At 42.2% G+C, this 15,724-nt stretch overlaps 1 protein-coding gene across 4 annotated transcripts in view; it reads right to left on the minus strand.

Annotated features, from left to right (window-relative positions):
- The window catches only part of KLF3 (KLF transcription factor 3), a 53,295-nt gene that overhangs the window by 22,689 nt on the left and 14,882 nt on the right, over window positions 1-15,724 (minus strand). For all 4 annotated transcript variants that reach the window (XM_053256540.1, XM_053256542.1, XM_053256538.1 and 1 more), the window contains one exon: window positions 426-523. In XM_053256540.1, coding sequence (XP_053112515.1) covers window positions 426-482 — 57 coding nt within the window. In that variant the 5' untranslated portion in view covers window positions 483-523. The remainder of the gene's footprint in view (window positions 1-425; window positions 524-15,724) is intronic.

Below are 15,724 nucleotides of genomic sequence, written 5' to 3' on the forward strand. Positions count from 1 at the left end.
ATTTTTATACCGCCCCAAACTTACGTCTGAGTGGTTTACAATAGCACCAACTAGAAATATTTCTAAAGTATAGATTACTTTTAAATGCTAGATGGCAGGATTGCTACTCCCCCACCCCCATGCCCTTAACAGGTGCATGACAGAAAGAAATGTATGCAGCACAGTTTCCCCCCTTATTGCATCTCCACACAGGGACACTGACTGTGTTAAGATTCCTGCCTGCCAAACAGGATTTCAGGAAAAATGGTCATCTTAGGTGGCCACCGAAACAAATATTTTTGGGTATGAACAACAGCAGCATTTTCTGGTGGGGGCGGGCATTACGTCTGCACCACTTTGAAAAGAAAGTTCATTAGGTATAAACATCAGCCAAATTAGAATAGAAAACTGTGCCAACAGAAAGTTTATCATGCATAGAGACTTACCACTGGAACTGGTTCCATTGCTTCTTGTTTGATAGGGACAGGGTCAAACATTAGCATTTTCTTAGTCAACTCTTCTTGTGATATTGCTGTCCAGGATTCTAAATGTAAGAGAAACAATCAAGAGTCATGTTTTTGTTTTTAAATGAAAACCATGAAAAACCTTTAATACTTAACACTAATTCACTACATTTGTATGATATATGTTCAAAGCATACATTATATCAACAAGCCTAACAAAAATCCTGTAAAGTATGCTGGAATTGTCCTCTCCATGCAACAGAGGCAGGGGGAGGGAATGGGGACCTCAGCCTGAGTTAACCCAGTGAGTTTGTCAAATTTGTACAGGGAACTTCCCAGCTCATAATACACTACATCTGCTGTCTTGTCACAACACTGCATTTACTTGATGATTCTAGGCTACTAACTTAAGGTAATGCTCACTTTGTATTCTCAAACAGTATTGGATACCACCACATGTGACTGCAAGCAATACTACCTGATAGTTTCAGGAAATTCCTTATGATGCTAACATTGTTGCTTATTCAAAAAGTAGTAAGTGATCTATTTCTGAAATGTCATAACAGGTTTTAACAGTTTTACAACACAAACACCTTTACGAAAAGGTAAACTGCTAGAAACAAAAGTTTCCCTTTTCACACCCTTGAAACAGCTCTTCAACTACTCCAAGGTTTATATCTAGAGCTAGTCCAGGTTTTACAAATGAGCATAAGAAGCAGGTGTAATAACTCTTGCTTCATTTTCCTGAAAATAAAACATAATGCATTAACCACTTAGATGCCACCTGTGTTCAGTGCTCACTGATAAAAGTCTTGCAGCAACACACCCTGCTATGGGCAAAAATGTTCATGCTTCATATACGTTGGGAGCAAAGTCTTGATATCAACATTTTTGCTAGCCAATAGTGTGTCCAAAATAGTTTGCAGACAGAAAAGTTGGAGTGCAATATCAACAGCCAGAAAAACTATCCATTAGAGAGAACTTAAGATGGAACTAGAGAGGCTTGGGTATTGGGTTCTGCTGAATCTCAGAAAGAATTCACTGGAAGAGTCTTGGGCCTTGGTTTCCAAGGATAAAATTGGCACAACAGGGATCTGTGAAGATGATTTAGTAATGCTGTCATGCATTCTGGATACAAATACTGAGATTGTAGTTTTAATTCCTTTGAGCAGTCACTAAAATGCTTGGTTTGAAAGGCTACAAGATCTGAAAAAACAGTCTCAATGTTTAGATAACCTTGTTACTCTAGAAGGAAGGTGTAAGGACTGCAGTCTACTGCTAATAACAATGAAGAAGAAAAGAATATGTTCTCTCACAATATTAATATCAGAATCTTTAAAGAGCAAATATGAATAAATGTACCTATTGTTTATATATTCCAGGTCAGGCCTAGTTACATTTTCTTTGGATCTGAAGGTCAGCTAATGGACACCAGACAAAGTTATTCAAGTTAGTGATGGATATTGTGGGTGGGGGCGGGGACACAGAAATGGGCTTCTCCTTGTCCCCCTTTAAGTAACACACTTAGAACAGAGACAGGGCTACTTGGAGGGGAAAAAAGTATGAAATAATTACTTCAGAATATCCTAGGCTATATACCATGGTTAAACTTCTAGGTACCACGGCTGGAATTTATCAAACCCTGCTTTATAGGTACATAGTCTTACAAATTCTGTATCACTTCCAGTTCACACTGAAGTTCTGCAGACCGGAGTCAGGAAAATGAAGGGGGAAATGATGGAATTACTTTTAGTTACAGAAAAGGAGTGCTCTCTCTTGTTTAAGGTGGTGGGGAACTAATTAGGAAGGGATAAGCAAATGGACTTACAGAACCTATGCTGTAAATATTTCTAAAAGAAAAAGTTTTATTAAGTAGGACAACTCAGCAACTATGTTTGTAGCAACTGTTAAAAAAAAAGATTGTACCCTCCGCAGTCCAATTTAATTCAAAGAGCCACGCCTATATTAGTTTGTCCAGCTCAAGCTTATTTGCAATATAAAATTTCCATCTCTTAAATATCCAAGAATGGTTGCCACACTTACCAAAAGTCAATAGGAACAAAACAAAATGGGGAAAATAAATTATGTATAGGAGCGGTAAAATACATAGGAAGCTGCCATATACCGAGTCAGACCATCTGTCTATCTAGCTCAGTATTGTCTTCACAGACTGGCAGTGGCTTCTCCAGGAATCTATCTAGCCCTATTTTGGAGATGCCAAGGAGGGAACTTAAGACCTGCTGTTCCCAGAGTGGCTCCACCCCCTGAGGGGAATATCTTACAGTGCTCACACTACTAGTCTCCCATTCATATGCAACCAGGGCAGACCCTGCTTAGCTAAGGGGACAAGCCATACTACCACAAGACCAGCTCTCCTAAATAATAAGTACACAGACAGAAGGTCCATTTATTTTGGGAGACTGATGTTACTTTACAAGAATATTAGAAGCACCAGCAAGTGGATTTTTATACAATTTTTTATATATAATGTATGTATCTTGTTAAATAGATAGGGCCATAAAGAAAGCTTTATAAAGTCAGAGCTGGCAGCTTTACAGAAGATGTTAGGCAGTTTGATCCTCTCAAATGTTTGATGAAGGTGTTTTGAAGTAAAAGGGCATTGAATCAGCCCTGCATTACAAGGATCAGACACAGATGTTCACAGGCCATATGCCATTCAAGTCACACAGTTCAAACAACACACAAATACCATTGGTAGCATACCAGTGTTTCCCCCTTATTCATCATTTGACCACCACACAGCGATTGTTTTCCGATTCACAGGCAGTAACTGTCATTGATAAGAGGACTGGGGAAGATTCCCAAGATGCAGCCTCTCCAGCTGGCCCATGCTTTTTCTGTCCCCACAACATGGGACAGACATCTTGCAACAGGGCTGGCCCAAAGTCTTTGGGTACTTGATGCAAAGTGCCATCTTGCTCTAACCCGCTTCTGGCTTTAAGGGTGTATGGAGGGGAAGCTGCTTGGAGCCACCTCTTCTCAGCCCATGCTTCTTTCAAAGCCTGGCAGGGTCAGATCAGGAACTCCTGAACAGACCCTTGCAGGCTTTGAAAGGAATATGGGGAGGCTGCCAGTGGTCTCTTCTGCTCACCCCATGCCCCTTTTGAAGTCTGAAAGTGTTGGAACTGTCCACTGCAGACTTTAAAAGAAGAGAGGCAATTGGCAGATCAGATGGAAGAGCTGCTGCAGTAGTGGTACCTTAAGGGCAGGATGTCCCTGCAGGGCTAGGAGAAGAGGCAGGTGGGTTGACACTACAGTGTAATGTGGAAGTACCGACATGCTTCTGCACCTAAAATGAACATCACACTGAGCCTAACAAAGGGTTGGTCTTGCTCGGCAAGGATAGCTAGGAGCAAAGGAAACAAAAAGGTTTTCTACGAAGTACTTTCTTAACATGAGGGCTGTACAGACAGTGAAGGATGAGAACTTGGGGCATGGGGATACCTGTGTGAAGAGGCAAGCTGTGTGAAGAATGGCCCTCTGGAGTTTACTTCATGAAAAGGCAGGGCTGTGAACACAGATTACTCTTTTGATTGACCCAAAGATTCCTCAGGAAGTCTGGGATATTTTCGAGTTAACAGTGATAGAAGAATAAGAGACTCAATTTTTAAAAAAGTTAAATGCTTATTTGCAATATTAGTTTACATCTGAGATAGGTAGCCACCTGCAGTCCTAGAAAAGTTTTCCTAGGATATTTAGCCATGTAAACAAACACTTTCATTCATGTGTTTCAATGAATGTTTGCATACGATAAATGAGAGGTGGGCAAACCATGGAAATATATTTCTGTCCCTTAGCCATATTAGCATCTAAATTATCCTGACTTTATTATTATGGTCCACCTCTTGTGGATCTAAGTTTGAGGATGTGACAGTATTAAAACTAAAAGTTTAGAAACAAGACAAATTAAAAGAAGCAAGATTTCTATGATCTCTAAACTCACAGTTTGAATTATGAAAAGCCAAAAACCAAAGCTTTTCACACTGAAAGCAAGTTTTTCCATCGTGAACTAAGTACAATGTGCATCACCAACAGCCTATACCTTTTCTTCACGAAGATTACATGCTTTTACCAAAGCCCAAGTGCTGAAAAAGTGCCCACACTACGGCCATTTCTGCCCTAGATGATGTGTGGTTAAGAAAATAGACAACTGCAAAGAGTAACATATTCAATTTGTATCCATAGGTGGCGCTTGAAATATGCAAAAATATCTCATTGGGAAGATTTCACTGTAAGCAAACACAGAAAGCAAAAATGAAGTAAAATTATTTAAAATCACTTCTGGATGTTACACAAGCAGCTCATATTGAGCATTTTCAAAAGGCAGACAAATTTCTAATGTTCAAACATTAGCAACTAATAATGAAAACCCCACAATGAAGCCTACAATAGAATTTTTAGTTCTAAAGTGCCACAAGAGTTGTTTTTGCTACAACAAACTACCCCTCTGAAAGTTCACACATTATGTAATACTGGTAACACAGTGAATCAAGCCTATAATACAGTGGTGGTAGAAGATCGTGACCAAAGGCAATGGAAAAGCTATAATGGAAATTATCTCAGAGGGGTTTGGATTTAACTTCATGGAGTTTGGATTTAACTTCATGGAGGAGAGGTCTATCAATGGCTACTAGTTGGAGAGCTATAGGCCACCTCCAGCCTCAAAGGCAGGATGCCTCTGAGTACCAGTTGCAGGGAAGTAACAGGAAGAGGGAGGGCATGCCCTCAACTCCTGCCTGTAGGCTTCCAGAGGCATCTGGTGGGCCACTGTGTGAAACAGGATGCTGGACTAGATGGGCCTTGGACCTGATCCAGCAGGGCTGTTTTTATGTTCAGTTGTAATTTAGAAACATGAACTGACATTTAAATTCCAAAAGCAATTTTACTCAAAACTACTTGGTGTACATTGAGGCAGATGTACTATTTTTGTTGAAAAGACTGAAAAATCTGCCTTTTTGCAATTTCACTTAAATTAGAGGGAGTCTCAGATTTGTAGATTGGGGCACATGAAGACCGAAATGTTTTGATCAGGCAAAGCATAAGCGATAATGAAACTTAGTGGGCTAAGTCTGTAACCATGAAACACATGACATCTTATAGTAAGTAATAATGGCACAGCTAGCCCATTACTAAGTAACCTATCTAGCAGTGGCTCTTCCCAGCCCACTTAACCCAGATACTCTTACTAGAAACTGGATTTGAGGCCTTATGTAGGCAGAGCATGTTCTATCTCACTGTCATTCCTGCCATACTTGCATAAGAAATGTTATTAGTAAAGCAGGCCATAGCAGGGTGCCTGCAAGGAAAAAAAAATACTGCAAGGTGGACTTTAGGATCTAGCCCTTGAGTATATTACTTTCAAATGCCATCTGGTCATTCACAATTAGAGTGCTCTTTCAAGCTTTTAGCTTTGATACAAAAATTTGCTTGCCACAGCACATGTTTTGGCTTGGAAGAGCAGATTCTCCAATAAGTAGCAACACAAAGTTTATTCCATTCCCTGCTAACTGTCAAAGAGACACCTTTCAAAGCTGTGGTTCTCTTATATTTAGTAGGGAGATGGCATCTGTTCCTACTCTCCTCAGGCCAGCTTCTTTTCCAGTGGCTGTTTACTGCTGTCTCCCTTTCATCTCCCTGGCATCTCTCATCTTTTTAGAGATCGTGAGTTTGGCCTGTGACAGGGAACCATTTCATTCTTTTTGCTTTGTAAATTGCTTTATGATTTTTTTTTTGTTGAAAAGCAGATTATAAAAATAATTAGTACCCCAAGAGACTTTAAACTCTTGCACTTTCACTCTCTGTTCAAAAGTTTAATCACTTGAACCATACAAGGAGTTTGAGTGCATTTTTTAAACTTCAGTTTCAGTTTTATGTTTTCGTCATTCAATGCTTTCTGTGGCTCGTTCATACAGAGGGTCTTCAAGGGTTCCAACCTTACTTTGCTGGTGTACGAGCATGGCATGGAGCAGTCTTGTTTAAACCAGTGCTCCATGGACAATCTCTGAGATTTCCACAGTTATGGCAGTTCCAAAAAAGTGCTTCCAGAGATAATAAGAATATATTCATGGAGCATCAGTTATCGCCCTCCTGATCAATGCGGACATTGACTGGGAGTTGCAGAAGAGAATCAGGGAGGCATCCAGGAAATAAAGAGCTGTAATAATGGGTGACTTAAATTACCCACACAGACTGGGTAAATTCACATTCGAGTAATGACAAACAGGCCAAATTTCTAGATATATTGAATGACTGTACCCTAGAACAGTTGGTCATGGAACCAACCAGAGAGAAGGCAACGTGGTTAATGTCATGAAACATCTAGGGAACAGTGATCATAGTGTGATTAAATTCAACATATATGCAAGGTGAGAATCTCCAAGGAAGTCTAACACAGACACTTTGAATTTCAGAAGAGGAAACTTCTCTAAAATGAGGAGTCTGATGAAAAGAGTGAAAGAGAGTCACTTTGCTCCACTATGCATGCAGTTTATTTAAAACCACAATAATAGAAGCCCAATTACAATGTATACCAAAAAGGAGGAAAGGTACTACCAAGTCCAGAAGGATGCCAGCACGGCTAACAACTCAAGGAAGCTATAAAGGGGAAGAGACTTCCTTCAGAAATTGGAAGGCCTGCCCAAATGAAGAGAATAGGAAGGTACACAAACTCTGGCAAAAGAAATGCAATGAGGTAATAAGGGAGGTGAGAAGAATTTGAGGAACATTTAGCTAAAAGCATTAGGGGAATAACAAAAACTTCTATAAAATACATCAGAAGCAGGAAACTTGCCAAAGAAGTGGTTGGGCTGTTAGATGATGAGGAAGTGAAAGGGATGATGATGATGAATTCGATTTCTATACCGCCCTTCCAAAAATGGCTCAGGGTGGTTTACACAGAAAAATAATAAATGAATAAGATGGATCCCTGTCCTCAAAGGGCTCACAATCTAAAAGAAACACAAGATAGACACCAGCAACAGTCACTGGAGGTACTATGCTGGGGTTGGATAGGGCCAGTTACTCTCCCCCTGCTACATAAAGAGAATCACCACGTTAAAAGGTGCCTCTTTGCCAAGTTAGCAGGGGTTTGTAAGGAGGATATGGAGATAGTAGAAAAGCTAGATGAATTATTTGCATCTGTCTTCACAGTAAAGGATACTTAAAGTATACCTGTGCCTGAAAAGAGCTTCTCAGGGACAGAGGCTAAAGAACCAAGTCAGAGGTGATGAGTAAGGATGTGCCCGAAATGTTTCAGAAACCATTATAGAAGCCTCCGAAACATTTCGGCCACCGGGGCCATTTCGGATTTTGGAGGCAACGGGGGAGGGTGCACTTACCCCTCCCACCGCAATTCCCCTACAGGTGCTCCGTTGTATGAAAGCCCCTCGGGGCAGCAGCATACCTCCCTGCCATCCCTGGCCAGAAGTGGCTGGAAGTACCAGCCATCCCTGGCCGGAAGTGGCTGGAAGTACCAGGCGCACATGCACCCTTCACGTGCACGTGCCCATCTGCTGTGCACACGTGTGCATGCAACGGCCGCACATGTGCCAGGTACTTCCAGCCAAGGACGGCAATGGGGCAGCAGGGAGGTACGCTGCCACCCCGAGGGGCTTTGATACAACGGAGCGCCGGTGGGGGAAACGCGGAAGGAGGGGTAAGTGCACCCTCCCCACCCTTAAGGGAGCACTCCCACTGCCTCTGAAACACGGAGGAGTGGTTCCGGGCACATCCCTAGTAATGAGTGATGATGTTAACGGTTTGGAAAAATTAAAAATTAACAAATTGCCAGGGCTAGATGTTACTTACCCGAGATTCCTTAAAGAATTCAAATATGAAATTGCTGACCTCCTTGCAAAAAAATGTAACTTATCCCTACAATCAGGCTCTGTACCGGAGGAATGGAGGTTGTCTAACATTAACCACAGGTTAATGTGTGGATTGGTAACTGACTGAAGGACAGGAAACAGAGGGTAGGGTTCTCTAAATTCAGGAAAGTAAGAAGTTGTGTTCCCCCGGGATCTATACCGGGATTAGTGCTTTTTAATTTATTCATAAATGATCTAGAAATTGGGATAGGCAGTGGGGTGGCCAAATTTGCAGATGACAAACTATTTAGGGCAGTAAAATCAAGAAGAGATTGTGACGAGCTCCAAAAGGATCTCTCCAAACTGGGAGAGTGGGCAACAAAATGGCAGATGGGGTTCAATGTTAGCAAGTGTGAAGTGATGCATATTAGGGATATGCACGAACTGTTTGAGGCAAACTGGTTTGCCTTGAACTGGGCCAGTTGGAAGGTTTGATCACAGATTGAACCAGAGGTGATTCTGCCCACAAGTGAATCAAACCTGGTCCGAGGCAGACCAGGTCAAACTGGTTTGGCAGTTTGTGGGGGCTATGATTGTAAAGGGGAATCCGGTGCGGATTTCCTTGAACCAGTTTGACCAACTGAACAGAAGTGGAGGTTTGGTTCCAACTCAGCTCAAACTGAACTGTGATAATCGGTTCCATGAACATTCCCAATGCATATTACAGCAACCCCCCACCCCACATTTCACACATACGCTGATGGAGTCTGAGCTGCTGGTGACTGACCAGGAAAGAGAGATTGAAAATGACTGATCAGGAGAGAGGGACTGAAAATGAAACAGCTAATATAATGACCTTTTACAAGTTTATGGTGTGGCCACATTTGGAGTACTGTATACATTTCTGGACACCATACTTCAAAAAGGACATTATAGAATGGAGAACAGAGGAAGAGGGCAACCAAGATGAAAAGAGGCCTAGAACAGCTTCCTTATGAGGTAAGGCGATTACACCTGGGACTTTTTATTTGAGAAAAAAAGATGACTGAGGGGTGACGTGATAAAGGACTGTAAAATTATGGATGGTGTGGGGAGAGAGAGAGAGAGAGAGAGAGAGTTTTCTCTCTCTCGCATAACACTAGAACAAGGGTCAACCCATGAAACCGGATGCCAAGAAATTTAGGATCAACAAAAGGAAGTACTTTTTCACACAGAGCATAATTAAACCTATGGAATTCTTTGCCACAAGATATGGTGACAGTCACTAGCCTGGAAGGCTTTAAGAAGGGTTTAGATGAATTCATGGAGGGCTACTAGTCTGAGGGCTACAGGCCACTTCCAGCCTCAGAGGCAAGATGCCTATAAATACCAATTGCAGGGGAGCAAAATCAGGAGAGGGGGCATGCCCTCAACTTTTGGCTATGGGCTTTTCAGATGAATCTGGTGGCCACTGTGTGAAACAAGATGCTGGACTAGATAGGCCTTGGGCCCGATCCAGCAGGGCTGTTCAGTATGTACAACACACATCTCTGTACAATCCCCAACCCTTGGGTAGCTGATAGGGATTACATGAAGGCTAAGAGGAGAGATCCTTACATGGAGTACATACTGACTTAAGGTGGCAGATTTTCAAATAGTGTACTTATGTGTTCACAGCAGGAAGTGATTTTTTCTTCTTCTGGCTGAGCAGATTCTCTTGCATACATCATATATTAAGAGCTCTAACCCCACTAGTAACTAGTTGCAACTAGCATGAGAAAAATATTTTTAAGGGGACATTTGGTGATCTGAACAATCAAACACTTATAATAGTCTTTCTAAGCCTTAGACAAACCATGAAGCTTTACATCTACTCCCTTTCCAATATCAAATTTACCTGAACCAGAATCTGAGGTTCAGAATCTGTTGTCTCCTTTTCATTAAGCTATTATAAAAGGAACATTTTTATATATTTTGATAGCAAGTGAAGCAGGTATTAAGCCAGTAACTATAAGAGTAACGAAAAGAGCATGGATGAGCAGAGCAGCCGTGAATTGTGCAAAGCTGCAGAGCTGTCTTCTTTCTTAGATTGGGATCTAAGTAATTGAACAAGCATGAAATTAAACAACTGCACCTATAGCAAATGGAACAGAAAATTAAGAAATAGTGATCTGGTAATACTAGGGGATACAGTGGGATGCCCACCTCTGACAACTAAAAAGAAATAATTGGAAGTTATAGAACCATTTTTAGGATATTCTGAATATAGTGTGAATAACTTTGCTGCTCTGTAACCCGAAAGGTTCGTGTCCTCATTTTATAGGCCACAATTTATTTTTAAACACTAAACATTGTTGGAAAACCAAATATCCTTTCAAGTAGTTGGGACACCAATTCAGAGGAGCTAAATCTTTGGCTTTTACAAATTAGATATGTTAGTTATTTTGCATCAAGATGTTTGTATATAGGTAGAAGTATTTAGGCTGTATGTAATCTGAAACTAGATAATTAGCCAAAATCCAGTAAGCAAACATTCCAGAGAGAGAGAGAGAGAGAGAAAGAGTTAGTTAGTTAGTCAACTCCTCCCAGTCACTCCACCCTGTGGATTTTTGCCAAGGCAATGCAACTTGTCCAAACAGGACACAGCTTTTGATAAGATTCTGCTCACACCCTGTACTTCGGCAAGGCAAGTGAAGCAATTGATTTTTGTATGCAAGTAAGGACAGGTGCAAAGGTAAAGTCCAAGCAAAGTCCCAAGGCATTTCTGCAACTGTGGTCTGGCAGGAGAGAAAGAAAAGAAGTCAGGGAAGCAAGAAGAGGAAAATATAATTACTGCCCTTGACTCAAAAGAAAGCTTTCCATACTGAAAGAATCCAAACGTGCAGCTAGTTGTCCCATTGAGATTAATAGGTAAAATTTACACATGCTTTAAGACCCACTGGTCTTAACGCTGGCTGCTTCTTTTCCATATTACTCAAACCAAATATTAAAGCTGTAGGCATATGGCTATAGGAAACATACACTTAATGCTCTGATAAGACTTACTTAGGGACACAGTATATGTTCTACTACACAAGAGGAGAGGAGATGGAGAGAGCTTGTCCTGAAGTAGCAAACATGACTTGTCCCCTTAGCTAAGCAGGGTCCACCCTGGTTGCATATGAATGGGAGACTTGATATGTGAGCACTGTAAGATATTCCCCTCAGGGGATAGAGCCGCTCTGGGAAGGGGAGGAGGTTTCAAGTTCCCTCCCTGGCATCTCCAAAATAGGACAAGATTTATTTATTTTTTAAATAGGACAAGATTTTTTATTGAACCAACAAACTACCAAAGCATACAGTACGTTGCCAAAGCACAATTATATACAAAGTGGTTGTTTGCACATGATATATCTACAAAGATTTACACACAATGATTTGGAAACCCACAAGGTTATGAAGTACATGCTGGTAGTACTGTAACTCGGGGGTGGGGGATATCAAGGCACATCAAGTAATCGGGGGGGGGGGGGTTACGTCCGACGTCCATTTCCACAATTTGTCCCATTGCTGTTTAGAAGAGATACTCTTGTCCTTTTACACATAACCATACAAACTTTTCCAGAAGAGATTTACTGTCTCATCTGCGTGAACCTCTTGGTCGCGTCTTCCCTCCCTATTCCTATACAGGAGCATTGCATAAATGACATACAGGTTTACTAACCTGATTACAAGGAGGGGAACATTCCAATTCCCTAGTATGAGGGCACCAGTTCCGTCCCGTTTCCTTGAAGGTTTCTTTCTGGGACCTCGAAAGGAGGTTCTATCGCTCAAACCCGATGTTAGTTCGCTCTAACAGCTTGCTTACTCCCTGCCACACTCTTTTTGCTACCACACATTCTTTTAAGAAATGTGTGTGGGTTTCCCTGAATGTTTTACCTAGCTCACTAGCTTTCTGTTTGCAGGTGATTTTAGGGCACTCTTGCTGGTCCTCTGGGAACCATGGCTTAGCCGCATTAAGTGGTAGTACTTGATGGTATAAGCGCCACCTTGTTTCCCGTAAATGGAAAGGGACTTTTTTCTCCTTAAAGAGAGCGATAGGGTGATCGGGTTGCAACAAGTACTGTGAAGTACGGTGTTTGTAGCGTTTACGTTCTAAATCAGGTTTTAAGAAACCCACTTCTAGAATCTCTCCATAAATTGTTTTCCTTAGCTGCTTAACTGAGGAGGATCCTTTAAATAGATCCGGTTCAACCTTCCATTTTTTAAGTGTGAATAACAAATCTCTCAAGTAGTCCGGGTGTTCTCTTTTTAATACTTGTGTGCTATTACCATTGAAAGATCCTTTCCCCCACCATGCTATGCCCCATGCTGACCTGCGCCAATGCAGAGCGAAAAGCGAGACCCAGGTTTTTTGCAGGAGGTTGGACATATTATGGACATTTACGAAAATCCAGTTTCCAAAACTGTAGGACATGAATTCCGTTACAAAATAGGGTTGCAGGGCAGGTAGGGCTAGGACTCTCTGCTCAACCTCTTTAAATGCTACCGCACAGGCCAAAGGGAAGGACCCTGTGTGCCATACCAGACGGAAGATCTGGCTTTCAACTCTCCGAAGGAGATCGAGCGGGGGAGGATAGACTACCACCAGGTTATGCACAGGGGGTATTAGGTAAGTCTGGATGTAAACCGCTTTCTGGTACATGGCGAGGCTCCATTTTTTCCACATGGTGATTTTAAGCATTACTTTTTCTTCCCAATCTGTCCAATTTCCCCCCCAGACTTTTTCCTTAGTCCCATATTCAATCCCCAAAATGTTTACTGTATCTACCCACTTCAGTTTGGACTCTGGGGCCCCTTCGCTTTTACATTCAGAGATGGGTAGGCACGGAGTTGCTGGCGTCCGGGGTCCATTTTAACAAATACACTTTTGTCAGCATTTAATTCTGAGCCCGAGATCTTGCCATATTCCCAGAAGAGGTCTAAGTATTACAGAGATTTCATTTTCATTCGATAACAGTAATGTAACATCATCGGCATGAGCTACAAATTTTACCCTAAACTCAGAGTGCGGTTCTGAGTGGACAGGTGGTTCGGCTATCCCCTCACTCTCCCTCCTCCTCCCTCCCGGGAAGATTTTGCAGGGCGGAGGGATAGAGACCGAGAGTCCTTGCAGATGGGGTTCTCTCTGAATTCTGATCAGGATCGTATCCAGGGCAAAAACATAAAGTAATGGGCTCAGTTGGCATCCTTGGCGGACACCCGAATGCAAAATGATTGGGTCGCCCCGCCATCCATTAATCTGTGGTGTCACCTTTGCATTCGTATAGAGCAGCTGTATCCAAGTAATGAACAGGGGTGGTATACCTTTAGCTTTCAACAATGTCCACAGATAATTGTGGTTCACTTTGCCAAAGGCCTTAACTTGATCCAATAAGAGGAGGTGAACTTTCCAACTTTCATTCTGTATAGAGTAAAAAAGTTCTCTCAGCAGACACAATGAGTCTGTCATCTTTCTTCCCGAGATAGCGCTTGTCTGCAAGCTGTGGACCAATTTAGGAGCCACTTTTGCCAATCTATTACTTAGGATTTTGGCAAAGATTCTGTAATCGATATTTGTGAGGGTTATCGGTCTCCAGTTTTGTGGTAAAGTGGTGTCACCTTTCTTGGGGGGAAAAATTAAGAGGCTGTCCCCAAAGGACCTATTTAAACACCCATTGTCTAGGACAAAATTAAATAATTTAACTAAAACTGGTAGTAGCTGGTCTGCGTAAATCTTATAGAAAGGCCATGTCAGACCATCAGACCCTGGGGCTGATGTGTTCTTTCCCGCTGAGATAACTGCTCTGACCTCTTCTATCGTTACAGGGTGGGTCAAAGAGCTTCCCCCCCCTCAGTGAGGGAATAGCCGAGACCATATTCATTCAGACTGCAGAACCTATCTAGATAGGATTGAATGTCCTTTACAGAAATATCCTTCAATGCATACAAGTTTGTATAAAACTGGGCCATGATCTTTAACATATCGTGGGGGTCGGCCATTAGTGGGCTACTTCCATCCGATCGCAGGCCTTGGAATGTCAAACTAGATGCATGCATCTTGTCCTTTTCCCACTCCCCTTTTTCAACTACAGACCCTTTGAAGCGATACTGCTTATTTTCTAAACGCCTGTTCCACAGCTCATTTTGAAATGTCCTGATCGTCTCTCTGTAGCGGCGGCATGATTCCACGTCGAAGGCTTCTCCCCTGTTCATCTTATCAACAATCCTCAGTTGCTGGGTGATCGCTTTCTGATAATTTTTGACCTCTCTCTTATATGTCCGGCTGGTCACTGCCCTAGTACAGCAGCCCACCCTCTTTTTAAGTGTCTCCCAGACTCCCAAAGGATCATCTTCTGCCTCTAATAGCCGAGGGATCTGTCGCCTCAGTTCTGATAAAAGGACACCTTTGAGATATTCATCACTTAACATTTTTGGGTGTAATCGCCACAAGGGCTTACCATGTGGAATTACCTCAGAGAGATTACAAATAAATCCCACAGCCGCATGGTCGGACCATGGGGTAAGTACTAGTTTACACCTGTAGACTTCAAAAGAAGGGGGAGCCCAGAGTCTATCTAGCTGGCTAGCTGATCTCGGGTGGTAATATGTAAATTTGACTCCGGTTTTAAATTTATGTCTATATTGCGATTTAAAGTTCTCTTCGTGACGGATTGGGGGAAAATCCAAATCATTATATACCCACAAGGCCTTATAATCTAAACCCAGAGTCTCACTCAGAAAATGTTGGAGAGCTTTTTCCTCATTCGTTAGAGAGGGACTTGAGGGGGAGACTGGGAGGCCTCCCGAAAAGGCTTTCCTGTCGCTCAGTTGGGCTCTGTTATTAAAATCCCCCGCGATCAGGAGGTGGCGCTTGGTGTCACATATATTTTTTTAGTTTAGCCCAAAGAGCCTTCCTAAGGTGTGATTGTACCGGTGCATATATGGCACAGTGTCTAAAGGCTCAGTCGAGCCTCAGAGTGGCTGCCGAGCTTGGGTCACCCCTGACAGTAAAATCTACATACTGTACATTAGTCTGCCCTGATCAATTTCCAATACCATCTCAATTTTGAGATAAGGTCTGTCTTTAAACAATATCACTACCCCTGCATTGTCGCTCCCATCGTAGGACCAGAAGGATGGGCCCACTGTCCACTGCTGTTGTGCCGAAAAGCGGTGGCTCTCATTTTCAAAATGGGTCTCTTGCAGAACATAGATGTGATAGTTCCATTTTGTTAAAAAATGTAGGATCTCTTGCCTACGATTTGGTGACCTTAATCCATTAACATTCCATGTAAGTATATTATAGGAATTGGCCCGACAACCCATGATAGGAGGGTGTTATGTGTAAGGCATGGACCCATTCAGACAAAGAGTCGCTGTTCGCGTAGAAGCGAGGCAATAGAATAGTAGGCATTTGTTCCTTAGATCTCAGATCGTGTCAAGTATTGTTCAAAG

This window comes from Hemicordylus capensis, chromosome 5 (assembly GCF_027244095.1).
Source record: "Hemicordylus capensis ecotype Gifberg chromosome 5, rHemCap1.1.pri, whole genome shotgun sequence".
Lineage (NCBI taxonomy): Eukaryota > Metazoa > Chordata > Lepidosauria > Squamata > Cordylidae > Hemicordylus > Hemicordylus capensis.